Genomic DNA, 27,019 nt, shown 5'->3' with positions numbered 1-27,019 from the left:
TCACACGTTGCTAATTACTTTTTTAAAGTTACCTGCCCAACACTAGTCACCTGAGTCTTAGATCTACTTATCAGAACTGCTCACAGTGCATGGGAGAGTCCTTTGCTTTCCATCAGGTCACAAGTCTTTTCTCACAATCACAAGATTTTTTTCTAACGTAATGGCAATATTTTTTCAGTAACGGGGTAATCCAACGAATTATTTTTTTTCCGCCTTTACAATGCCATTTACCATTACTGCCGGTAAAAAGCGGTGCGTTACATACGTTTTTGTGCGTGTTTACATACATTTATGTGTGTTTTTACGTCCGTTTTCTTGCATGCATTCACTTCAATTTTTTCTTTGTATTTTTTGTATGTTTAATGTGTTTACATATGTTTTGTGTTTTTATGTATGTTTTTGTGTGTTTTTACGTACATTTTCGTGCATGCAGTTACGTACATTTCCTGTGTTTAAGTACGTTTTTATCTGTATTTACGTGCGTTTTATGTGTTTACGTACGTTTTTATGTGTGTATACATTTTATGTGTTTACATATATTTGGGTGTTTATGTACGTTTACGTGTGTGTCTACTTATGTTTTTTGACATGTTTACGTAAGTTTTTGTGTGTTTTTACGTACATTTTTGTGCGTGCGTTCATATTCATTTTGTGTGTATTTACATAAGTTTTTTGTTTGCGTCCAGTTTTGTGTGTGTTTACGTACATTTTGTTTACTTAAGTTTTTGTGTGTGTTTACTGTTTATTGTTGTTGCACTTCAAGCATAGGATAAATTTGTTGCTGCTGAGGTTCAATAAATATTACAACATAACACAACTACTACCTGTCTTCTCTTCATTATACAACTGACTCGAATAGTACTCAGAAAATTTCAAATTCTTTGACATACAACAACTAATTTTTAAAATAATGAAACTAGTTAGTTACTTTCCCTGGTAACTAGTTACTTTTATCAATTCAGGTATTACCTCAGTTTCTGTCAAGACCAGAACGGAGACAGGACCCACTTGCGTTACGTTTCTCTCAGTTTTATTGAAAGAAAGGAAAGGGTTGCACCCACGATCCGGTGATCGCCCTATGAGGTAAGCAGGTCGCTCTGAACGCGGAAATGGGACTTCCGTGGGGAGCGATGGCAGTGTCGGGAACGGAAAAAATGGGTCAGTAGCCAGGAGAGCAAAAATGTGGTCGGGATCGGAAGCAAGTCGAAAGCCAGGAGAAGAGAATGGACATGGTCAGGATCAAAAAACAGGTCGAAGCCGGGAAACAGACGGGAGTAAAAACAGGTGGGAGTCAGGGTCTACTAAGCTTGCCGAGAGTACACTGATGTTCGCAGACGGACTAACAACACGTGACAAATAGACGTGAGTTTGAATAGTGACAGGGAGCCAATCAGAGTCTGAGGCAGTTGGCGCTAAAGGAGCGGGAACAGGTGCATCAGATCGGTCATCATGACAGTTTCTGTTTGGAAAAAGTAGTAACTATTACTAATTACTTTTTTAAAGTATTGTATTCACCTGAGCCAAAGAGAGTTCTATCTCCTAACCAGAGGTGCTCAGGAAATGGCAGCGTCCGTCGCTTCCCATCAGGTCACAAGACATGTCTGACAATCACAGGATTTTTTCCTGACAATGGATTTCCAAACTATGTTTCTTTTCATGGATACAGTGTTACAGAGTTTAGTGAGGCAAAACTATTAAGTTGAAGACAAAAATGGATTGTGATAGGTTACATGTGACTGCAGAGCAGCTGCTCTTTCACTAGAAAGATGTCCATGCGTTGGTCACATTTTGCAGATAGTCCAAGCTATTAATGGTGTTGTGTGTGGAAGCTCCGACCATGATAGTGAAGGTTTTTTTTTGATAAACTAACAATCCTTATAGATAAAAAAATTATGCGATGTGGGTATTTATCAAGATATGGTTAATCCAAACTCAGTTGCAAAAATAAAATAAATACAAAGTGACACGAGTCAGCAGCGATGCATTCAGTACTGATGTGAAAAGAAGGAAGGGGACCTGTACACCAGTGGCCAGCAACCTTTTCTGAACCACATACCGGTTTAATGTCTGACTATATTCTCGTGGCCTGGCCCAATAGTAACATTAGTAATAATATTCATAACAATTTTATTATTAAAATTAATAATAGTAAAAGCCTAAATTTGCTTCTACTAAGACTACCAGAGATCGGAATGACAAAAGGACAGCCATTAGATTTGATCTCATCATTGAACCTTTTTTATTCACAACGTACAACTTTGTATTGGCTGAACTCTTTCCCATAACGCTCTATTACTACGTTGTAAAACGTGGTACCGTGAGTAAAAATAAGACGATGAGATGAAATCTGATGCCTTTTCCTCTGATATCAACAATCCTATTGATCTAGTAGTTGGGAGTCAGTGCTTTCATCACCACAATCCGTGTTCGATCCCCTTGCTTCTATCCATCCATCCATTATCTGTACCGCTTATCCTCAGTAGGGTCGCGGAGGTGCTGGAGCCCATCCCAGCCATCTTCGGGCAGTGGGCAGGGGACACCCTGAACTGTCAGTGTGCCAGTCGCAGGGCACACAGAGACAGACAATTCGCTCGCTCATTCACACCTAGGGGCAATTTGGACCGGCCAATTAACCTAACATGCATGTTTTTGGAATGTGGGAGGAAACCGGAGTGCCCGGAAGGAAACCCACGCAAGCACGGGGAGAACATGCAAACTCCACACAGGAGGTTCGATCTCATAACCTCAGAATTGTGGCAAACGCGCGCTAACCAATGCGCCGCTGTGCGTTACACATGACAACTGCCTGCAAATACCACCCTATAATTATTTCGGATCTCACTCCGACATCAATGGACATTCCCCTTATTAACTACAGACCTGCCAACAAATCCTGGAAATTAAACTCCCAGTTACTTTCTGAACAGAAGTTCAACGATTGTCTCAGGGAGCAAATACAGGTTGTTTTTTTTTTTAAATAAATGACAGATCTGATATTAGTAGTGGTATTCTATGGGACTGTTTCAAGGCTTATATTCGTGGACAGGTCATCTAATTTGTATCTCTTTTTAAAAAAGAAGAAAGTGCTAAATTAGGAGACATCTCAAAACAAATAAGCAGTTTAGACACAATATATGCCACCAGTCCGTCACCCAAAATGTACAAAAAAGATTGCAATTACAGTCTTATTATGATTTATTATTAACTGAAAAATCTGTAATCCAGCTTTTCAAACGAGGCAAAGTTTTTTGGAACATGGCGACAAACCGATTACCAACTGGGTTTACAGACCTTCTCTGATTACCACTTTACTCTTCTGAGATGCAGTCAAATAATTGGCAAGCACCTAATGAGCTAGAGACACCCTTTCTAGCTGCTAGACCAAGGGTGTCAAACTAGTCAAGTCACATTCATTTATATAGCGATCACTCGTAATCCACTGTTTGAATGTTGCTTGGCCCATCGAAAATATTTTCCAAAATGTGTCCATCTCAGACATGAAAAGACCTTCATTGTATTTTTGGGTTCCATTGCAAATGGCTGTCAATCAGTTCAGGGTGACCCCTGCTCACTGCCCGAAGACTGCCGGGATGTGCTTGAGCAGACCTTGCTGTTGATAAGCGGCGCAGACAATGGATGATTGGATGTCTTGTTAATTTTCCAGCTGTGTCCCCCATCACAGCACACAGTATTTTGTTCATTTCTTTCGAGAGTCCATTGACTTTCAAAAAAATGTCTTTTATTTTTGTGGAAATTAAAATCCTGCTAAATCAATCATGCTTACATACTGGGATGTGTTGTTAAATAAACTGGACTATTCAATTGCCTAAATTTTTGCTCTGAGTTAAATGACCATGTAGACATTATCTCAGTTTTTATCCATTTATTTTCCATGCAATTATATTCTTGAATTTTCATGATCTGTCTCAAGATCGATTAATCTGCTATTTAAAATTCATATGATCTTTCTCAGGCTTGAATAATCTGCTCCCCATTGTCTTTTGAAAACGCTCTCTCCATAAGATAGACAAATTGTTTTTTAATTTAACCAAACTATAAATCAACATTTAACGTATTTGTTAATCGTTTGTCAATTGTAACATGCTCGTATTCAAATTCTTAACTATCACACTGCCTAAACATGAAAAATCTCAAAAAATGCCAAATTGAACTCAACGTGAAAAACTTTTTTAATTGTAAATTTCTCTCTATAATCATAATCAACTATTTTTTCTCATTGATTCAATGTAGAATGACACCTACTTGTCACTAATAAATTGCCTTATTGACTCGCATTTCATTATCAATACTCTTATGTTTTTTTTTTTTTTTCTTTTTTTAAAGAGATCACATCTCATTCAGTGATTGAAACAGAACAGGCATGTGATTAATAATTTTCAATCCTGCCTTTCTTTTCCTCTGTTAATAAGTCGTTATTTTCATTATTTTCAAACTCATTTGAAAGTTCTGATTATTTGAAATTATTCTCGTCATATCCATTTAATATCATTCCTATTCCCATTTACTTACCTCTGTGCTGTTACCTGCTTGGATCCCTTCTCCTTCTCTTGAGTCTGACTGCCTATTGTTCTGTCAATAACTTTATCATTTTCAAACTTGATATCGCCTTAATGTCACTTACTTTATCCTACTTTATCCTACTCGTCTTGGGATCAAGGGATCCCAGTTCGAATCCCGGCTCGTCCGTGTTACATGCCGAAGTGTCCTTGGGTAAGACACTGAACCCCTAATACCCCCAATAAGCAGGTTAGCGCCTTACATGGCTGCAAGGCCGCTATTGGGAAATGTGGAGCACATTTTAAAGCGCTTTGGGAAGTGATTGACTTGAAAAGCGCTATATAAATGCAGATCATTTACTTTCATTTACTTTTCGCTTTCCTGTTCTTTCTCCAAACTCGGTATCACCTTAATGTCACTTACTTTATCCTGCTTTTCACTTTCCTGTTCTTTCTCCAAACTCGATATCACCTTAATTCCTTCTTTTTCTAAGTCCTCTATGTTGAAAAATTACTAAATTTCTCAAAAAGTGTGACTAAAGCTAAGCTGTCCCTGACAGTGTTGCGAGTCTCTCCCTGTTTCTCTTTTTCCCCTAATGTTCACTTTCTTTTGCCCTCTCTTTCTCTCTTTTGCGCTCTCTTTTTACCTTCTTATGTAATTTTTCTCTTACTTTCTTTCCTTCTTTTATGCTCCTTGCCTCTCTCTGCTCACCTTCTCTCCCTTTCTCTTATCTTCCTGTATTTGTAACTTCCCTACCTGCTCTGCCAACAATCCGGTGACCATTCTCAACATAACATTCCTTCCTCACGTGCCCTCTCACAATGGCTCTCTTTTCTTTTATATAATGGAGTGATGCATTCCTCTAACTGTAATTTGTCCTTCAACTTATTAACCGCTGGCCTTCTGAGTTTCCCATCTAACTCATACAGTTTTGATTAATTTTCTCCATTTGGTCTTCCACTAGTCTTTCCAATTTCAATGTCACAAATATATCTGCCATTTTACTACATAAATACCAATCTTTACATTCTCTATCAAATTCACCCTCCAGTTTATTCATCTAGATTTAACACAGTTCAATGTTGAAAAGTGCAATTATTTTTCCCAATCAACGGTATTAAAGTTGAACTCACTTAATTTTCTCAATTCTATGTTTGCTAATGATGTCCCCACTGTCGCCGATTGATTCACACTACGTCCGTCGTCTTCTACCATTGCCAATTATTTTTCCATTTTACCTTTCTTACTTGTATTTATTTGAATTTTTCCTTCAAAACAATTATATCTACTACTTTAGCTTCACCGATTTAATGTGAAAATTACGTATATTGGCCCGCATCGAGTCATCTTACTCATTTGTACTCCAATCAATACATTTTTCTTCGATATTTTTGAAAAATAAAGTATTTATTAACTATTTTTCAATATTTTTGTATGAAAATGCCGTTATCTCAAATTAATCTATTCCAATTCACTCAATAAAATTTTTCCTACTCCTCCCAGTCCTTAATTTTCCAATTCTGAACTAAAAACAGGAATATTTGATCTTTTTTGGTATTAATCTAGAATTATCTTGAATTAACGTATCCAAAATCACTCACTCATGTTTTTCCCTAAATTTCTCACTCCTTAATGTATCGATTCTCAACTAAAAAAGACCGAAAAAAAATTTTGGGACAACTATTTCAGTAGCAAGTAAATCCCAGATTTTACACCTTACTACCATCCACACATTTCTTATACAATATCCAAATTGCCGCCGTTTTCCTCCGTTCAATTTAGTAGTCTCCAATTGTATACTTTAAGTAACAGGTACAGTGGGACCTCGCTACTTCGTGGTTCCACGTTCGCGGGTTCAGAGCTCCGCAGGTCTAAAAAGTAATAATAATAAAATCTCATCTTATCTCATCTCATCAGCCGTACCGCTTATCCTCATTAGGGTCGCGGGGGGGCTGGAGCCCATCCCAGCCATCTTCGGGCAGTGGGCAGGGGACACCCTGAACTGGTTGCCAGCCAATCGCAGGGCACACGGGGACAGACAACTCATTCGCTCATTCACACCTAGGGACAATTTGGACCGGCCAATTCACCTGAAATGCATGTTTTTGGAATGTGGGAGGAAACCGGAGTGCCCGGAGGAAACCCACGCAAGCACGGGGAGAACATACAAACTCCGCACAGAAAGTCTGGAGCTGGATTTGAACCCACGACAGGTTCCCATGACATGAACTGTGCCGCACAAGCGCTAACCACTGCGCCGCCGTGCTGCCCAATAATAAAATAGAATTTAAAAAAATAAATAAAAATAAATAATTTTTTAAATATATTTTTATTTATGCATTTTTAAAGCGGCATCGCTACTTCGCAACTTTCACTTTGGTTTTGGTCCCCATTAACCGCGTCTAAAAAAAAATAAAAATAATAAAATAAAATAATTTATTTATTTTTTTTTAATTATTTTTCTTAAGCATTTTTGAAGGGGCGTCGCTACCTCACGGATTTTCACTTTTCGTGGGTGGATTTGGTCCCCATTAACCGGGTCTAAAAAATAATAATAATAAAATAAAATAATTTAAAAACAAAAACAAAAAAAATGTTTTTTTTAAGCATTTTTGAAAGGGCATCGCTACTTCGCGGATTTTCACTTTTCGCGGGTGGTTTTGGTTCCTATTAACAGCGATAACCGAGGGATTACTGTATTCTGCTTATCTTTCAGATGTGGCCACCAGAAGAAAAACAGGTGCAACTTGCGACGCCTTATTTAGCAGGTCATCACCTGGTTAGATGTGGACGGACGCTCAGGGATCAGAACCCTGTAATTATTTTCCTTTGGTCTTTCCCCCTCAATCACGTAGGGGTCACCATAAATTATTGGAATTTATCTATCAAAATCTATCGTTTACCAAATCGTTCAAATTAGTTATCTGACTCCGTTAACCAAACAAAACCTACATTCATCCAACAATTCTGCGCGCTCGTTAATTGAGAGAAAAAATGACCAGGAAAGCTGACATTTCACACGGGGCCCGATTTTTATTTTTCCTAACAAAAGAACTAAGTGTGCTCCATCCATGAGGTGACGTTGGAGTGTGTGCGGGAATTAAATAAAATGATCTGCATTTACATAGCACTTTTCAAGTCAATGACTACCCAAAGCGCTTTACAATGTGCTCCACATTTCCCAATAGCGGCCTTGCAGCCTGGTGCTAACCTGCTTATTGGGGGTATTAGGGGTTCAGTGTCTTACCCAAGGACACTTCGACATGTAACACAGACGAGCCAGGATTCGAACTGGATATACAGTTGCAAGTACATATTATACATGGTTACACATATTTACAAAGAAAGATGGTACACCGAGAGAGTTTCATCCCAAACGGTGCCTGTGACAGGTAGCAACACGCTAGCAACAGGCTCGCAACACAATAAACGGGTCTGTTAAAAAAACATACCGTACTTGTAAAAATCACGGTAAACCGTCCTCACCTTCCTCCTTAGAACTGAAGCCATCAAAGTTGTCTTCCTCAGTGTCGGAAAGAAACGTTGTCTTATAGACGTCCCACGCTCCCATCCACTCCTGATTCTGTGCCCTCCTCTCTGACCAGCTTTTGGGAACCCGTTGGTGATGGTGGATTTTTTGATGCTGCCCCACGCTGTCAGGATCCACAGGCAGACTTGCGAAAAAGTTGCCTTTCTCATGCGGCCAGTTTTAGTTAAAGATTTCTCGCCGCTAGTCAAGCCAAAAAGTTGCAGTCTTCCTCGGCGCATATATTCTACCGGTCTAAATCTTACCTTTTGTACTCGAGCGCCGCTGGCGGCCATTAGAAAAATTACATAAATTGGCCCCATCACTGAATAAGCCGCAGGGTTGAACATTTGGGAAAAAAGTAGCGGCTTATAGTCTGGAATTTACGGTACTATGTATAATCAAGGATCAGCCGATATGGGTTTTTCAGAAGCATTGAGAGGAAGGAGGCCAATAACAGATATTTGGAGCCAAAATGTATTTGCTGTAAAAGCTTAAAAATTGGCAAAAGATTTTTTTTTGGGTGGGGAAGTTCGGCTCTCAGTCTGTAGCATGAAGCTGGGGCTAGTAGATCCAGTAGAATGTGTTTTTACTGCTTGTTATTTGATGATTACATTGGCGATCAGACCTCATCAGTGACTGTGTGCATCTTTGACAACATGTAGGAGCAGCTTAATTGTCACCACATGTTGGGGAGTTGGCAGAGCTGTTTGCAGTGTGTGGAGTCGTAAAAAGCTTTTGCTTCAGTGGCTCGGTAACTGTTGCTTATTCAATCAGAAGGCACGGGGTGGGAGGACAGGAGAAGGGAGAAGTTGGAGTGACGGAGAGAGCTGTGCTGCTTCAGAGTGTCAGATTATAAAAATAGGTCACTGAGAATGTTGTCACTATCACAGGAGTTTTCTAGCTGTACTAAGTTTATTATTTTATCATCACATAATTACTTTGATAATCACATTATTCATTTTAGTTGTTGTAAATGCACATCATATTCATCCACATATTTTTGTGAAGTATTTACTTGTTGATCAGTAGACTGGCCTAGGACAGTTATTGTTGAGGTTTAGCCGGCTCACGTTAGCATGGTCACGTTAGCTAACCAACCTTTTGTTGTTATGTTGCTAACGCTAACGAACTGGTAGATGACAAAAAGCTGAGAATGGCCATGTGGCCTATTCATGGTGGAGTGGTCCTTTGATGATCACGGAGCAAACGGGAACAGCTGTGCATCTGAGGAGAAAAGGAGAAATGTAGTTTCATTTAGCATCAACACAGCCCGCCAAAACTGCCTCTGCACTTTCATCGCCGGAAAACGAGGGATGGGAAAGCGTGTCCCGGGATCAAGTGTCAACTGCTGCTTGTTGAGGACATCATTCAACAAGAGGTTGATTCCAAAGTATACGGGCAGAATAATCCTGGTGGGTCGATCTGGGACCAGGTAGTTTAACCCTAAGATCCTGAAGAGGCTAAACGCAATTTAGCCAAACTCATCACTGCGAAGCAGGTGCGGGATTTCTCTGCTTATCATGGCATCCTGTCACCGACTCACTTCAGCAATATTTCTTGTGTTTATTGGTGGCTTTTTCTGGCCTCTCATGGCAACTATAGCCGACCGTACATGTAGATTCATCCATGATTCTGCTACAATAACCATCTGGCTTCCCATGTATTGGGGACACTCAACAATCCATTTTTGGGATACATATGCCTACTTCACTGCAAAATCTTGTAACAATCCAATAGTTATTTATGTTCTTTGATGCCACATAGCACTAAGTTAAAGGTATGAAAAAAAACAAATGTTTTCAATCAATGTCCCACATGTTATCAATATTATCAAATAACTGCTGCCCCTCTCTATCGATTTTCAATTAATAAGGGAAAGTGTAGCATGCCATTTTTTCCTGTTTCAATTTAATATACCAGGCCCTGCCATTTGCACAGAAAGTGTCTCATCACACGCATCACGTACATGAGCAATGTTGTTATAAAAAAAACGCAATATTGATAATAGCCCAGTCAAATGAATAAAAACACTGACACCGATAACTGGCAAACTCCCATAAATCAGGGAAGAAAATCGATGGACTTCTAATATATAAGATATTGAAAGTGCTGTGAAAAAATATTTACACCCTTTCTTAACTGTGTTTTTCATATTTATCAATAAGAAATTTTTCAGATCAGCCAACCAAATTTAATACCACAGAGTCAATCCAAAGAAATACAAAATGCAGTTTTGAACTGTTGAATCCATTCATCAGGTGCAAAAAAGCAAAACCTATTTGGCTCTATGTGAAAAACTATTGACTTGATGGATTTGAAACCTTTTTGAAGAGTGGGCCAAAATGTCATTATCTTTTGTCATTAGCAATTGTAAAGATTTGATTATGTTATTGCTGCCAAGGCGGACCAACTTGCTATTAGGTTCAGTGGTAACAAAAGTTTCTTTGTCACATAGGGCCAGATAAGTTTTGATTTATTTTGTGACTTAAAACATGGAATCAACATTTCAAGCCTGCATTTTGTATGGTGTCTGTGTAATATTAAAATAGATTTGATGAAACCATTGTGATAAAAATGCAAAAAAAAAAAAAAAAAAAAACCCCACAGAAATCAGTAAGGGTGCAAATACTGTGCAGCACTGTGCAGACACACAGTTCGCGTTGACTTTACTTATGGGGCTTGTATAAACCTTTAAATGTTTTGCTACTCCAAACATGTTATTTTGTTCTAGTATGGCTCTTTCAACAATTTGGGTTGCCATCCTCTGGTCCAGGAGGTGCCTAACAGAACACAATGTCCTTTTAAATTGAGTAAAAGGTACCCACTGTTAAATGAGACATTCTTGTTCCAACAAAGACAGCAGATGCCTCAGATGCCAACGACATAATGTAAAATTAGAGATTTAAACCAAGTCGGTACACAATGCCTTGAGCTCTCATCTTTTGGAGACAACCTCATTTGATTAGGGGGTTAGGATGAACCATTTATTGTATTTAATGGTCAAAGGTCTTTGCCATTTTTTTATTATTGCTCAGTCAAAATAAAAACAAATGTCCAAAATATCTGATTAGTTTTAATGTTTCCATTCAACCCATCAATTAGGAAACACTTATTTAAAAACATTTATTTGAATGTACTTACATACTGGTGTCCAAAGAATACACACCAAAATGGTACACAGAATAACAAAGAAATTATGATTTTTCCCTTCACATATGAAGATTGGGGTCTTGAAACTATGTACAGGAGGGCAGAATAAGCATGTGGTATCCAAAGTTAGTCAAAATGAATTGCGGTGAGAAAAAAAGATCAAATGCAAAAAAAAATTGTGCCACCCAAAAACAAACTTTTGCATTATATCCACAAATGACAAAGTCTATGGAGAAAATACACTGTATAAGGAACATAGTAATGTCTCAGATTAGTGTAAGAGTTTAGGAGACAACAACTAGCTCATTTTAAACATTCAAGACAGGAAAGGGCTGATGAGGCTAAGAAAACAGTTAGGGGAGTCATGTTGAGAATTCATTCTGACGCAGCACTGAACTCATAAAACGGTCTCGTCACTGCCTGTGACAGCTAACATGTATAGCTTCTTTACCTTCTAACGGACCCAACTGTTACAAATCACAACATATATGGCATTGGCACAGGCGTTGACTGCTAAAACGGTATTGTGCAGGTGTTTGGTAAGTTGTGAACAGAAACCGGGAACATAGGATAAAACTCCCATAAAACTTGACAGTGGAAATGCCAGGTCAAGGGTAAATTAAATCTGTCGTAGGTTGGGGGGAAAAAAGGAAAGTCAACAAAATGTGGTACAAGTGTATATTGGGAAAAGATGATATATATTATATATATATCCACTGAATGGCAAAGAGAATCTTTCCAATAAGATAAATTGAAAAACCATGGCTGGCGTGAGTCTAAGGTAAGGATCCAGCTAAATAGAAAACATCGTTTAAGGGTGAAGTGAACTTTGAGTAAAGTCAGGATGTGAGTTCTAGTGACCAGCTCCTCTAGGCCTCAAACAGTTCCGCTTTAGCTCTGGTCACTTTTATGCTTTTTAATGTCATTGCCAATGTTCTCAGGCTGGTCTCCACCCTCTCTCGCCTCTTGCCCTTCCTCTTCCAGGTGCTTTCTTTTCATGGTGTCATCTGACAGTGCCAGAGAGTGGCAGCACTGTGGTCGGAAGTTGACGATCATGCAAGTCATGTTGTCACATCCTGTCCCATCCCCTGATGTGTCGGGGGCCAAACAATGGTCCAAAAGCTTAGAAGACAAACACGGAGGAATGAATACTTGCATTAAGGCTGCAACGATTAGTCAACACTGTCAACAAAAACCAATGGAATTGTCGACAATGGAATTGTTGAATATTGTCCCCAGACACGTTTTTTTTTCCAATAGAGTGAGGCATCTCTATACGATTATAATCTCTGCTGAGAGTTGCACATGCACAATAGTGTCTCTGTCGACCCCTAACCTTTATAGTTTTTGGGCATCTTGTTTCAGACTGATCATGATCTTTCTTTGATGAGTCAATTTTGAAATAGTAATATCTTAAATACATGGTGACATAGTTTAGACAACACTGCTTCTTAGCAGTCCAACGGCAGGCCAGCGGAATGTTAGGGGGGCGGCAGTAGCTCAGGAGGTAGAGCGCTCGTCTTGGGATCAAGGGATCCCAGTTTGAATCCCGGCTTGTCCGTGTTACATGTCGAAGTGTCCTTGGGTAAGACACTGAAACCCTAATAACCCCAATAAGCAGGATAGCGTCTTACATGGTTGCAATACAAGGCCGCTATTGGGAAATGTGAAGCACACTGTAAAACGCTTTGGGAAATCATTGACTTGAAAAGCGTTATATAAATGCAGATCATTTCATTTCATTTCATCATTAAGGGGCTAAGAGCATGACGGACATTTGAACAAAAGGAGTCTTACTCACCTCAGTAAGACTCAAGCCAATAGGTTTTGATGGCATACATTGTGCATTTTACATATGTATATTTCGCTATATAAAAAAAAAGACCCTCGAGTACACCAAGAAGCAGTGGCGCTCTCATTGGAAAAGTGTGTTATTCAAATTTAACCCACTCAGCGCAGTGCATACAGTATGAACATTGGGTATGAAACTCAGTGGAACAGACCTTCAAGTGACCCCGTGAAAGAAATGTTTAACACGAATGAGGAGACAGGTGAAAAAAGATGGGGTAGAAAGAAACAAGTCTCCTCCTCAAAGCTAAAACGAGGAAGTTTAACAAAGCGTATGCATTCACCGAGACCATGGTGGGAGACTAGCAAAAACCGGCGTGCTTGCCATGTTAAAAATGTTGGCAGCGGACCATATGAAGGATTTGGACTATTTGAATGAGTCCTACTCTACTTTTCAACATTTTTATAATCGAATAATTAAAAAAAAAAAAAAAAAAAAAAAAACACCAGCACAGCCATGAAATCACTCTCTATACTCCCCCCCGCTCTGTCTAGTGTAATGTGTTCCGTGGCCGAAACAGAGGTTTCAAGTAAGATACAACCAAATGGGCATGGTGTGGGAAAAAATACATAAAGGCTCTTTGAAGTCAGTTGGGCATGGTCAACACATACTTAGTGAAATATTTAATTTTACCACACAGCCCACCTTTAAAGACATTACACCCAAATCACTCTGGTAAGAGGCTTGAGTTTTGTCAGCAAGACCGTGCCGAAAAAAATGATTTGGCATGGACAATTTCTTCTTCTTAGGGGGTCCGTGACACAAACTAATTGAAGAGCACTGGTTTACAAGGATGAAATGTGTACTCAATTTAAATATATATTTTATTTGCCTGTTCCATGAAAACATTTATCAATGGAATTTTTTCTACTGACCGAGGTTTTTATTTAATTTTTCTACAAATGTTCAATAAAAAAGGTACTGTATTTATTGTGCCCATTTTTCTTGGGTTCATCATTTTTCACATAATTCAACGTCAAGCAGAACTTATGAAAAACATTTTTTTTGATTATTCGACCTACCATTTCAATAGTTGGCAACGAGTCAACTACTTAGTCGTTTTTTCCACCCTAACCTGCACTGCTAAAAATGTTTCTCCTAATGGCAAAAAAATGTTGCTCATTTTAAGTACAGTAATCCCTTGCCGTTTCAGTTTACTTTTTGCAGTTTCGCCAATAGGTGGATTATCATTGTGCATTGTGTTCCGCATCACTTTGAACCATCCGTAAAACGGCTTGAAATTGCACGACGAACGAGCAAATTCTCTTGCAATTTTATATTTGGTGAACTTAAGCAAGTAATTTAATGGTGGGAAGCCTTGATGAGCTGTTGTTTACAGTTCTCAACTTATATCGATAGCGACATGTCGGCAAGGGCGCAGATTTGACTTGAACGCAGGTGACCGGTTCCTATCAATATTGAGCAATCGTTTTATCCCTACCAATAGTATGAGATGAAAAAAGACGGATCAATCAACATCTCGTTCACCTAGTAGCACAGAAAGGGTAACATCATGTTCTCTGCTAACGCTCTGACTCATAGACCAATGTATAGGCTGTGCCTTTTCCCCATTTGATGTCAACCTATGTCCTTGCATGTTGGTGAAGGATTTTTTTTTGCCGGAAAAAAAAAAAAAAAACATCCAACAAAAAACACGACAACAATTGTCTATCCCTAGGTTTTTTCTCTTGAAAAATAGCACCTGCACCTCGGACTTGCTGCAGAAGGGAGTCAGGATGCAGTGTCTAATGATAGAGTATAATTTGACTTTAAAAAAAAAAAAAATAAATAACAGCCAAAAAGGTCATACTGTACAGTACTTTTATTGTCGTTTGTCACGATAACGTTCTTTATACCACATTCTTTATTTTTCAATAACCTTTATATGAGGGGTGACACTATAATCTGAAGCAAAAAGGTTGATAATGTCCTGAAATCATTTTAACACTGCTTAGATAAAAAAAAAAAAATGGTACAATATAACAGGGGTGGCAAACCTGGTCTTCGAGAGACGCATGTCCTGCATGTGTTAGGAGTTTCTCTTCCAATACAGGTGATTTTAATCACCTGTTTTTTCATCAAGCTCTCACAAAGCTTGCTAACAAGCTGAAAATGGGCACCACCTGTGTTGGAGTAGAGAAACCTCTAAAACATGCAGGACATGCGGCTCTCGGGGACTGCGTTGGCCACCCCTGCAATATAGCATCATGATTATCTTTAAATTTACAATTTTGACGGTACAGAAGTTAATTGGAAAAAAAAAAGTTTATAAAGTACAGTACTTATATTTATCAAACAAATACTTGAGCCAGCGAATAAGGTTGGCATGCAATCCCAACAATAAATGGGGAATTACTGTATAGATTTTTTTTCTCATTTGAAAATATTTATTCTATCCAAAATAAAATCAGAAAACAAATTGTCTTATCCAGCCTAGTTCAGATGATTTGATTTAGATAATTGACCTTTTAAATTTGCTTGGATTAGTCAAAAAAAAAAAAAAAAACCTTTAAAAAGGAAAATTGTGCAATTAAAAAAACCTACCAGTAGACAAAAAACTTGCCTAAAGTACAAATATTCTAATTAAGGAAAATGAAATGATCTGCATTTATATAGCGCTTTTCAAGTCAAGACTTCCTAACACAGTGTGCTTCACATTTCCCAATAGCGGCCATGCAGCCATGTAGGCGCTAACCTGCTTATTGGGGGCATTAGGGGCTCAGTGTCTTACCCAAGGACACTTCAACATGTAACACGGAAGAGCCGGGATTCGAACGGCAATCTCTTGATCCCAATACGAGCACTCTACCTCCTGAGCCACTGAGGTTTTTATATGATATCTTTATTCACCTCTTCCACAATGGACGAAAGAAGCCTGGCACTGCCGCTCTGGTCCGGCTTAATCCTCTCGCTGATGAAGTCGACCACCTCTTGACTGCTTAACACATTCCTGCACGTACATTTGAGAAAACTAGGCTAAGCGAAAGGTGAAAATATAAAAATGACAGAAATGCCACAAGATTATATAGCGGAGAGCGCTTGAAAAGTATCGCTTCCCACCAAATGCCGTCGCAAGCGATGACCATGAAGTCGTGGTCATCGTTGAGAGTCAGAACTTTCACGTCAGGCAGAGCCGAAATCATCTGCTCCTCAGCAGGCAAGGACTTGTTCCTCTTGTAGAAATGATCCCCTGAGATCAAACAATTTTATTCAATCATTAATTTTCATCAATCTAGAATCCACAGAGGTCGACAATGTATATTCATTAATGAGCAGTCCTTTTTATCTCGTTTATGACTACTGTGCAATGCATTATGTGGCCTTTGACCTGCCCCGGAACATCAAGTCTTTCCTTGGACACAAAACTATATTGTCAACTTCAAATGAATTGTTTTGATCTCACCCACTGAAGCACATAGTACCTAAATTCTCAAAACATTTTCAAATTTATATTATATTATATTTATATTCACAAAAGTTCAAAATTATTATAAGAAACTCACCATGTTTTTGGAAAGAGAAATGAAAAATCCAACGTGTGAACATTTTTGTTTAATATTTACAAAAAAATGAACAATTATTATTTGTCCTCCAGAGTTATGTCAGCAAGAACGTTTGCCAGCATTAATTACCTATATCTAAAATACAATACCAAATTACACCATTGTGCTTATTTTGATTACTTTCATTGGCCAAACAAAATGTGCGAAAAAAAACAAAGGTTTAGCACTCCCACCTTATAACATTTTTTTCTACTTCTCTCATCACGTGTAAAGACGAAACAAGATTAAGATAAATAATTGCTTACATAACACTTCACTGTCTGCAAGTCCACAAACCTAAAAAGCAGTAGGGAAAAAAAAAACTCAAAATAGTACAGCTTTCCATATGAAACTAGTATTATCTATCTAATTATCCTGCTGAGGTTATGGATTATTCTTACATGAGTATTTTTGACTAATAAACACACACCAATGGCTCTGGAGAGGTTCAATCCGCCGTTCACTCGTCCATCCACGGTTACTTTGCCTCCAGCCTTTTTAATGCGTGACAGCTCCAACTCATCTTCAGGCTTGTGGTCGTATGACATGTCCACAGCTTTCCCTTCAAAAATTTAAGACATAAGAGCAAAAAGTAAAAAGTAGAGTTTCTCATACAATAGGAAAATTCTGTATGCCAGGGATTATATTGCCCCGCCGGAAACTCAAACTTCTGTTGTTAAAAATGTTTTTAAATATGTATAAATGTGAATTAAAATTGAAATAACTTTTAGATTTATCATTACATAAATGATAGCAAACGCTGTGGTATTTGTGCTATGTATCTGTCATTCAGCGCCCACACTAAAGGCACTCAATCTCTGACTGTTGTTTTTGTGACCTTGACAAGCATCACATGACCCCCAAGTTGAACATTCTTCTACTCTTTGTGACCAGAAAGGTTAGCGCCTAGTGTTCCATAAAGGATCAAAACTTCACTCCTCCACCAACGTCCTCAAAGCACTGTAGATATTGCAGCAGTTCCCTCTTACCCAGCACCCTTGGGAACTTACTAACTTGGATGTTTGACTTAAAAGGCACATTTTTTGCAACTCTTTCTACCTGGCCTGCTGCAACCTGCCAGCCAGAAGAGAAATCCATGTCCCCACCCCTACAAAAATGAGAGGCTAACAGGAAGTGCAGTGCGGTGGGGACTTTATTTCCAACAACAAAAAGGACAATACCAGGAGTAATTTGTTTGGTTAAGTGGTCTGCTACTCTAGCAAAACCACAAACTTACATAACCAAAAAAACCCGCCCTGCAGAGAGCAACATGCAAAAAATGTGAAAATGTTGCTTTTTCTGGACAAAGACCTGCAAATGAGTTGACAATATGCAGTGGCGGCTTTAGGAGGCATGGGTGAGGCGGGCAGCCGCCTGGGGCGGGATTTTTACCGCAGCACATGGGGGCAGCACAAGAACTTTAATAATAATAGTAAATGTGCAGCACAACAGGGTTTTGTATTGTCCAACATATGACTTTGCATCTAGTCAAATGGGCATCCCTTCGTTGCAGCTTTGATGCACCCGCTTGCTGTGAAGACTGACTGGCTCTCTTAGAATGAACACCCAAGGGGTGTTGGGTTACAGGGAGAGGATTTACTTTATTAGTATACATAAATTAGTCAATGGCAGCTTCTGTCTTCCAAATAACACACATTATTCATAGCTTTGAAACTACAAGCCAACTGCCGTGCTTTTTTTCTGAACTGTGTGAAATGGATCAAATATGTGATAAAAAATCGTATGAATGGCTATTGCACAGGGTGTAATTTAGTGTAGAACTGCCACTGACAATACGACAATAGCGTGAATGAGAGACAATTGGCATTACTTTCAAAATATTGTGCAGTGACGCGTAATTTATTTCTCTAGGGGACATTGTTATAAAGACGGCTCCCTTACTTACGACCATTCGACTTACAATAAAGGGTAGATATGAATATTTTTTTCGGGATGTCGAACAATATCCAGACATTGCTGTAAGTTGGATTTTGTATTGTGTGCACCTTTTTCACAGTACAGGACATTACTGTAGCACTTCTTTCCACCGCGATGGGCGTGTGGCACTGTAAGAGTCGCCCAGTATCTACCGGAAAGAAAAAAAATCTGCTTCCTCTTCCTAGTTCGTGTGTAAACGCTCTATATTGTCTATACATTCTTTTACATTTTTATTGTTTAATATCTCGTGCGTCGATTTAATTTGGTTGATGTAAAGTGTAAAGAAGAGGCGAGCAGTTTTATTTAAAATGAAAGAAATATGGAAGCTTGAAGCTGTTGAGCAAATGGTTGAATCGCATTTTTTCAGCCACTTTCTACCACAAAGAAGGAAGTGGGCCTAACTGTTGAAGCTCATCTTCCAAAATAAGTTAAACTTAATTTTATTTATCTTTATATAGCATATTACTTTATGAAATGTTTACTTTTAGTACAAAAAATACAGGTTGCATAAAACTTAAACATACTTATATAAACCTTAAACATTCAAAAGATAGCACTGAAGCATCTTACGAACAAATTCAGCAGCCCTAACTTACGAACAAGACTGTTCCTAAGTTGAATTTGTTTGTAAGTTGCTCCAGTGCTATATTTTGTATGGAATGTATGCTTAAGGCTTGTATAAGTAACCTGTATTGTTTTGAAACTGGAAAATAAACGTTTAATAATATGCTCTATAACGTTACAAAGCAGACTGATTGATAAAGCATAGTACTGAAAATAGGCGTTGACATTCTGTGGTCTGTGAAGCCCTTTGATACTCCTTGTGATTAAGGGCTATACAAATAAACAAAACTTGACTATAAAGATAAGTTAAGTTTAAATGACTTTTGGAAGAGTTAGGCGACTTCCTCCTCCATGATAAAAAGTGGACGAAAAAAAGAGATCCAACCATTTTCTCAACCGCATCAAGCTTGCATATTCCACTTTCATTTCAAAATAAACTGCTCGTGTCTCCTTTAAGCTTTACACAATCATATCAAACGAATGCACAAGATATTAAACGATAAAAACGTCAAAGTTCTTAGCGTGCTAGAGATACAGAACACTTCGTGTGTTTACACACGAACTAAGAAGTAGAGGCCAAATTTCTTTTTCAGGAAGGATGCTGGGTGACCTCTCACAGCGCCACTCGGCGGAAAGAAGCACTTCAGCACTGTCCTCTACTCGTGCACACAATACAAAATCTAACTTACAGTAATGTCAGGATACTTTAAGACATCCCCCAAAAATTGTAACTCGAATGTTCGCAAGTAGGGGAGTGTCTACTGTATTTGTATTTTTGTTACATAGCTACTTTGTTTGACTCCCTTGGCTTTGGCTCTGAAATAATTGCAATAGAAATACTTGTATTAACACTGTATACTATTAAAGCTTGCAATGTAGTTATTTAAAAAAAAGACCAAAAATTTTAGTGCCTAAAATTTTTGTGCTCGGTTTATTATAATTATGAACTTACTCTAAAGGGGAGGGTTTAATTATTTAATGATCATGACGTTTTCAATCAAAATCTGGATGTATTTAATTGGACTGACACAATACAAATATTACATGTATCGCCCACCCCTACTGTAAACAATCTGAAAAGCAGCATCCTGTAATAGCAGCGGTACAGATATTTGGTACTGTGATTTACCAGATGTCCGGTGAGTATTACAATTAATCAAATTTAAAACTCCCAGAGGTGATTTGGTTTGTTTACCTGCAGATACTGCACATTATAATAGTACAGCCTCGACATGGGAGCTGCGCTACTGTTTTATCATTTTAATTCGAGGACGAGCAGACTTTTATTGCATTAAATTCCTGTCTCGTTTACCATGCTCTATGGGGGTGTGACTTGTTTGCTGTGTCATTGCCTTTCATAACAAGTGTACTTAGGATTCAAAAGTTTACTAGGACAAGCATTCATAGATTTAGCTTCTCGATTTTGCGATAGAAATGCATGAGACTGATGCATTAGAATTTAAAAATGTACAAAATTTACCTCCAGGTTGCATGCCTCCAGACACCCCCTACACTGAGCATGCACAGGGTTTCACTAAATTATATGGGGAAACACTGGAAAAGGAAGCCATGTATTCAAAAAGTTACATTGAAATGGGGGCAGCATGGCGGCGCAGTGGTTAGCGCTTGTGCGGCACAGTTCATGTCATGGGAACCTGTCGTGGGTTCAAATCCAGCTCCAGACTTTCTGTGCGGAGTTTGTATGTTCTCCCCGTGCTTGCGTGGGTTTCCTCCGGGCACTCCGGTTTCCTCCCACATTCCAAAGACATGCATTTCAGGTGAATTGGCCGGTCCAAATTGTCCCTAGGTGTGAATGAGCGAATGAGTTGTCTGTCCCTGTGTGCCCTGCGATTGGCTGGCAACCAGTTCAGGGTGTCCCCTGCCCACTGCCCGATGATTGCTGGGATGGGCTCCAGCCCCCCGCGACCCTACTGAGGATAAGCGGTACGGCTAATGAGATGAGACATTGAAATGGGTGATCATTACCTCGCTCTGAGACCACACAGCGGGAGTCACCTGCATTGGCCACAATGAGCTGCTTGCCTCGGATCAGTGCCACAACAGCAGTTGTGCCGCTGTCTGAGCCGGGCTGTAAAACCACACGCAAATCACACAAAATGACACTTGAAAACCACAACCGTTGATTTTCACTGAGAAACATTTTTCTAACTCAAGGGGAGTGTTTTTACTTTAAAACTATCCAAAACAATACAAGACACCATCTCCTTTTTAACCTCATTAGCCCGTCATCTGATCCTGCTAAAATGGAAAACGTCAGACTTACACTATGTGGATTAAATCAACCCTGCTTAGATCGAGAAAAAAATAACTTGAAGACTCTGCAAGATGGTCCAGTTTGTTTAACTTTGTGAGAAAAATGAGTTTCCCAGATATTCCAGATTGATCTACCTGTCTGGTGACTGTTCCAACCCCCTTTCTACTGCCTCATACATTTTGTGCTGCGCAAGATTAATAATCTTTTTTTATTTTTCTTACAATAATGCATTCGGGTGTGGGGAGCCACCCATTGCATCAGGTCCATTTACTCTATCTGATATTTTTAGGTTTGACGAGGTACAGGTTTGGTATTTTATGTTATATTCTAACCGTGGACTTATTATTGAACAAGCTAACTAGTCTTATGTATCACTCATGATCAAAAATCCAATTAAATGAATAAATAAAACTGAGAATTTCCCCGAAATAGGGGTTGGCAAGAATCCCCTTTCAAGAAATTAAAAATTTCCTGAATGAATCACACAATAATACAAAAAGAAAAGACTAATTGAAACGAGAATAACAACCATCTAAATATCACAAACCTCTTCCTTGCCGTCCATGCCAGGAAAACTTATTTCCTCATCTTCATCCTCAGAGTCTTCCTCCCCCTCTTCAGCATCCTCCTCCTCTAGTTCACTACTACCATCCTCCTCCTCCCCCTCTTCACTGCCATCCTAAACATCAACATTTTTTTAATCGTCTCAAATAATTGAACAGTGCTTGCACACCTCTTCGTCACTGCCATCCTCTTCTTCCCCCTCCACTTCAGACTCTTCGCTGTCGTCAAAGAATCTGGATTTTGAGTCACCTTCATTTTGAGAGGACGAAGAACACGAGGGGCCTGCGTCTGCAGCCTTTTCTTCTCCACTGGAGCCTCCTGAGCCGTCACATTCTGCTGCTGCAAAAAGTCACCAAGGTTAAAAATTCCATTGAAATGAGAAGACCCAAAGAGACAAACAGAATCAGGTTGACCTACCTGAGCCGGACGCTTCATTGCCAACTGTACGGCGGCACCCTTGTAGGTTGGAGGCCCAGCATTCGGCTCTGCCGACCACCTTCTCTGTACCATTGCTCTCTTCCTCTAACGCTCCGTTTACCATTTCTCCCTTCCTATGCCCCTCTTCACCTTCTCCCTTGTGTACAAAGGCATCCAGAGACTGGCCTAAAGCTTTATTAGCACTCATGCTGGAAGAAAACAAAGATTGAGAAAATTTGTAAATAAAAATATATCAAATACATAAACATCAAATAATTTGAGCACAAAATGTAATGCCCACATTTAAGAGAAAATATTCAATTGTTAAAGGAATTACAAAAGTCCCTTTTTCATTTAGGCACAGAATGTGTAATGTTCCTTCCCAAAATCATGCAGATAGTTTCCATAATATCCCACGCGCCATGGATCTCGAGATAATAATTCTCCAAGTTGACCGTTGGAATTCATATCCCTAGAACTGGGACATCAGCGGTCATCAAGAAATCTTAATGGCGGTCCGGTTAAAAAAAGCGATTTTAGCAATCAGTGAATGTATAGCGCTCATTTTCGCTTGGAGTAATTGGAACTTTGCTTAGGGTCGCTGCGGGGCTTCTGACTGTTTTGTCAGAGCCGTGTGCTTTGATCTCCAAAAGCTGAGCAATGATAGCAAGTGTTCCTTTTAAGCACATGCCTAATTTTAGGGATGTGATTGTGAGTTTTCCTTTCATGTTTTACGCCACGTGTCTGTCAGTTAATAGAATATTGTCCCAATAGTTCCCCGTTAGGGTAGGGGCCGGGTTCTGTTTGGTTTAGGTTAGCAGTCGGCTAGCTGGTTTGCCTATAGTGCTCATTGATTTATCTCCTGGCTGGGTTCATGTTTGTTGCTGCCATGGCTCACAGTTATCCTGGCTTCTTACAGGATGTTTTCAGTCAGATAGCCCCCCGTTTTTTTTTCTGACAGTAGGTTTTGGTTCGTCTTAATAGCATCCAGCTAGCAGCAGTAATCAAATAGTATATTAACAGCTGCGTTTCGTTGTTTGTTGCCCTAATCCTTTTATTGTTGGCTGCCTTCTGCATGCTTTTGGCCAGCCTCACATTTTTTCGTCTATGTGTCCCTGATAGCCATTTTTAGCAGCCAGCTAGCCTGCCGACTCCCCACTGGACCTGTTAGTTCTGTGTGTGTTAATTTTACCAGTTCACCACATTTGGCTGCCCGCCATTTCTTGCACCATTATCTCACCCACCTGCGACACAACGCATAGGCATTTACCACAAAAACTAGCAAAACTGAGATCATAACACTCAAAACCTTTTGGGCCAACATGTAAACCAAGATAGTGACTGGCTGGCTAGGGTGCTTCACACGACACCAGAAAGTCAAAGACGGAATAGTCTTCAAATCTCTGAAAATAATAGTATTATACCAATGGCCAGTATAGATATAATGCAAAGTTTTTTTCTCACATATAGTATGTTTTGGAATTTGGGTATCTTAAGCAGAAGATAAAAAACACTCAGATGCTATAATTTCTGAGTTGTAACCAGATGACTTGAGCAGTAATAAAATTCATTAAAGACATTACACAATTAAGAAGCTTGTTGTGCATGTTTTTAATAAGTGTGCCAATGTTTTTCAACACGGATATATAAAACATGCAGTATTACCATTTGGATGCAATAGAAATTGCTTCAGAATTGGTTCATTTCAAAGTTCAAAAGACATGAAACACCAAACTTGCCTGCTATGTGCAGCTTGCTTTTTAACATTCTTATTTTGTCCATAGCGGACAAGTAGCTCCTCGATCGTCATAGAGGCCTCCTCATGGAGCAAAGCCGCCTCATCTGTGTCGACTGGAAGAAGAGAAGTGAGGGCAGTAGAGAATGAGATTTTGCGATTGACTCAATGAACTAAGCACCACATAAAATTGAGGACATGTGCACTCACCATCGTCCTCGTCCGCCACAATTTTTGTTTGGGGCTCCTTGATAGGACGCCCGGCGATTTGCACCAGCTCCTTGATGACCTCTTCTGTTGTGATCCTGCAGTCAATAGCCAAGAAAGCATCCTCAAGTGCCTAGAAATAAGATGGACACGGCGTGATCTTAAGAGCCCCTGTACTGATGTGTTATTTTCAGAAACACGCCCAACCTTCTGTAGTTTGCCATCTTTGTAGGTTTTCTGTTCCTTAATGATGTCAGGAAGGTACTTTGAACAGTATAGAGCCACCTCCTCACCTAAAGGGGTGGGCAGTTATGCGATATGTATTATGGCAATAAGAACAAAACGAAAACAAAATACTGGCATTACAGGGAAGACATTGAACATCGCTATGATTGTAGTGCATAACTGCAATCAAACTTTTTAAGTGGTACAAGCATTAGATGGTGGTTAATTTGGATAAAAATAAATGCTTCAACTCACCTCCATGCCCATCGTACACAGAAAACATGGCAGTCTCCTCGTCAAATTCTGGGATACAATTGTGAGCATCCTGTTATACAAGCGCAACCATAAAATTAAACCAGTCTTCAATGATGTGCAGTGTTCTTCCACTATTTGCAATCAAACCGTGGTACAATAGAGTTACTTTAAAACGTGCTAAAACTGCAGTCGAAATATCATCAATCGTATCAATATGAGGAAAAATACGCTAATATAAATGCTGTAGGCTCACCTCCATGGAAACCCGCCAGCCTTGCATAGAGGAAAAGCCGTAGCTCATGGTGCTGTTGCCGCCATCTGAAGAGGTCTTGCTCGTGTTCGGTTGCGACAGATAAGCCCCCATGTTCACCAGTTTCCTGAAAAGAGGACAGCATGCAATAATCGTTACATTTGGCCTAACTGGTGCGGGTAGACACAGTCAGCGTCGCCCTTTTTTTCGGTTGCTAACCAGGTCGTTAGCGTTAGCAACGCAACAACAAAAAGTTGGCTAGCTAAGATGGCCATGCTAACGTTAGCAGGCTGAACTTAACAGCCCAATCTCTTTCCTCCCTCATACAAGCAGCTAGGCAATAAGAAAGGAAAAGCATATGATGAAATACGATCTCTATTTTTGAACTGGGAGAGCTTACACGTGGATGCAGGAGAGGGTGATTCACATAGGAAATGTTACACGTGTAAAAGCAAAAAGCCGCAAAGAAGAGTGAAGCTGGGAAATGGAGAACTGAGGGTAGACAAGGTGATACTGCGCATGTCCTGTTCCCCTCAAAATAAGGGGCGTGTGTGGTAAGTACGTCATGCCTGACAATTATAGTCTTTTTCAAAGAGGCAGCTGTGGGTCTGCCGAATCCAATTTTGTAATAAAAAGGACGAAAACCCCGTTTGTGTGTAGACATGTTTTTCTCGTTTACGGCATTCTCAGCGACAAATTTAAGATCAATTTAAAAAATACACGAACAAACAAATACACTCACAAATTAACAAAAGAAGTCAGACTATTATTACACCATCCCCTGATCTAAAACCTATATGAGGCATGGAAAAACAAATAATAAACAGATCTTGTCATCATAAAATAAAGGTTATTCATATGCTATAGAAAAGAAGAGTATTTTAAGCTTAGTTTTAAACATTTCCACTGAGGTTGCAGATTGAATCTTAGGGGGAAGAGCATTCCACAGCACCGGGGCCTGAATGGAGAACGCTGTCGAACCTGTGGATCTCTTCTTGGTTCTTGGGATCACTAGTAGACCAGAATTTTCAGAGCGAAGCCTCCGGACCGGAACATAGGGGGAAATTAAATCTGAAAGATATGAGGGAGCAAATCCATGCATGAGTTTGTATACTTCCAACGGAACCTTAAAATCACATCTTAAGCTAACAGGGAGCCAATGCAGGTTAGCAAAAATCGGGGTAATGTGATCAAACTTTCATGTCTTAGTTAAAAGCCTCGCTGCAGCGTTTTGTCCCAGCTGAAAGGCCCTTGATTTTGGACTTTGGGAGACCAGAGAGTAGTGCATTACAGTAATCGAGACGGGAGGAAAAAATGCATGAATTATAATCTCCGCATCCGACTGAGACAGCGAAGGGTGAATTTTTGCAATGTTGCGAAGATAGAAAAAAGCTGTTCTAGTAATATTCTTAACACGTGTTTAAAAGGACAGACTGGGGTCAAATATGACACCTAAATTTTTAAACTGTGTCTTTGTTTTTCTGAAACTTGGCTTAAACCATCACATCCTGATTCCTTAGTCCATCCGCCGGGATTTACGATTTTCTGTCAGGATCGGGACACAGATATCACAGGTAAATCCCGAGGAGGCGGGGTGTGTTTTTTGGTGAACGACAGCTGGTGTACTGATGCTCGGATTATATCCAGTGGATGTTCGGCTGATTTGGATTACGTGACCATTAAATACACTCCTTTCTATCTTCGTCGTGATTTCTCATCAGTGACCCTGACTGCAGTATATATATCCACCCCAGGGCCGACGTCGATGTCGCACTAAAAGGATTAGCAAGCGCCATATCCAAGTACGAAAACAAGGATCCCAACATCCTATCCATAGTATTAGGTGATTTCAACCAAGCCAATCTTTGTTCCGTACTACCAAACTATAAACAACAAGTTACATGCCCAACCCGTGGTGACAAGATCCTTGACTACTTTTATTGTTTAGTGAAGCAGGCGTACAAATCTGTCAACCGTTTAAGTCGGGAATTCCCATCACTC

At 39.5% G+C, this 27,019-nt stretch overlaps 1 protein-coding gene across 4 annotated transcripts; it reads right to left on the bottom strand.

Moving 5' to 3' along the window:
- Nucleotides 1-9,014: 9,014 nt before the first annotated feature.
- ppm1g (protein phosphatase, Mg2+/Mn2+ dependent, 1G) lies at nt 9,015-25,555 on the bottom strand. 4 transcript variants are annotated; one of them, XM_088334874.1, is made up of 15 exons: nt 25,419-25,555; nt 25,022-25,145; nt 24,769-24,838; nt 24,496-24,581; nt 24,292-24,421; nt 24,086-24,197; nt 22,347-22,555; nt 22,099-22,268; nt 21,913-22,044; nt 21,077-21,179; nt 16,990-17,150; nt 16,855-16,885; nt 16,107-16,236; nt 15,897-15,996; nt 9,015-9,271 (listed from the first exon to the last, which is right to left on the bottom strand). In XM_088334874.1, exons 2-15 carry the CDS (start codon nt 25,130-25,132, stop codon nt 9,218-9,220), a joined length of 1,599 nt encoding a protein of 532 aa, XP_088191000.1. In that variant the 5' UTR covers nt 25,133-25,145; nt 25,419-25,555; the 3' UTR covers nt 9,015-9,217. The 4 variants fall into 4 exon arrangements, with proteins under 4 accessions (XP_088191000.1, XP_088190996.1, XP_088190997.1 ...); XM_088334870.1 differs by lacking the exon at nt 9,015-9,271 and adding an exon at nt 11,157-12,319; XM_088334871.1 differs by lacking the exon at nt 9,015-9,271 and adding an exon at nt 11,157-12,319 and having other exon boundaries at nt 22,099-22,265.
- Between the last annotated feature and the right edge of the window lie 1,464 nt (nt 25,556-27,019).

The sequence above is a fragment of the Urocampus carinirostris genome, chromosome 4 (genome assembly GCF_059441175.1).
Source record: "Urocampus carinirostris isolate Australia breed hairy pipefish chromosome 4, RoL_Ucar_1.0, whole genome shotgun sequence".
In the NCBI taxonomy this organism is placed as follows: Eukaryota; Metazoa; Chordata; class Actinopteri; order Syngnathiformes; family Syngnathidae; genus Urocampus; species Urocampus carinirostris.
This window is presented reverse-complemented; position numbering and strand designations above follow the sequence as displayed.

Coding starts and splice junctions, on each gene's coding strand:
- ppm1g (XM_088334870.1), bottom strand. CDS start 25,132: ATGGGGGCTTATCTGTCGCAACCGAACACGAGCAAGACCTCTTCAGAT. Junction 16,886..16,989: donor TATTAGTCAAAAATACTCAT/GTAAGAATAATC, acceptor ACTGCTTTTTAG/GTTTGTGGACTTGCAGACAG. Junction 12,320..15,896: donor TTTCGTCCATTGTGGAAGAG/GTGAATAAAGAT, acceptor TTGTCTTCTAAG/CTTTTGGACCATTGTTTGGC.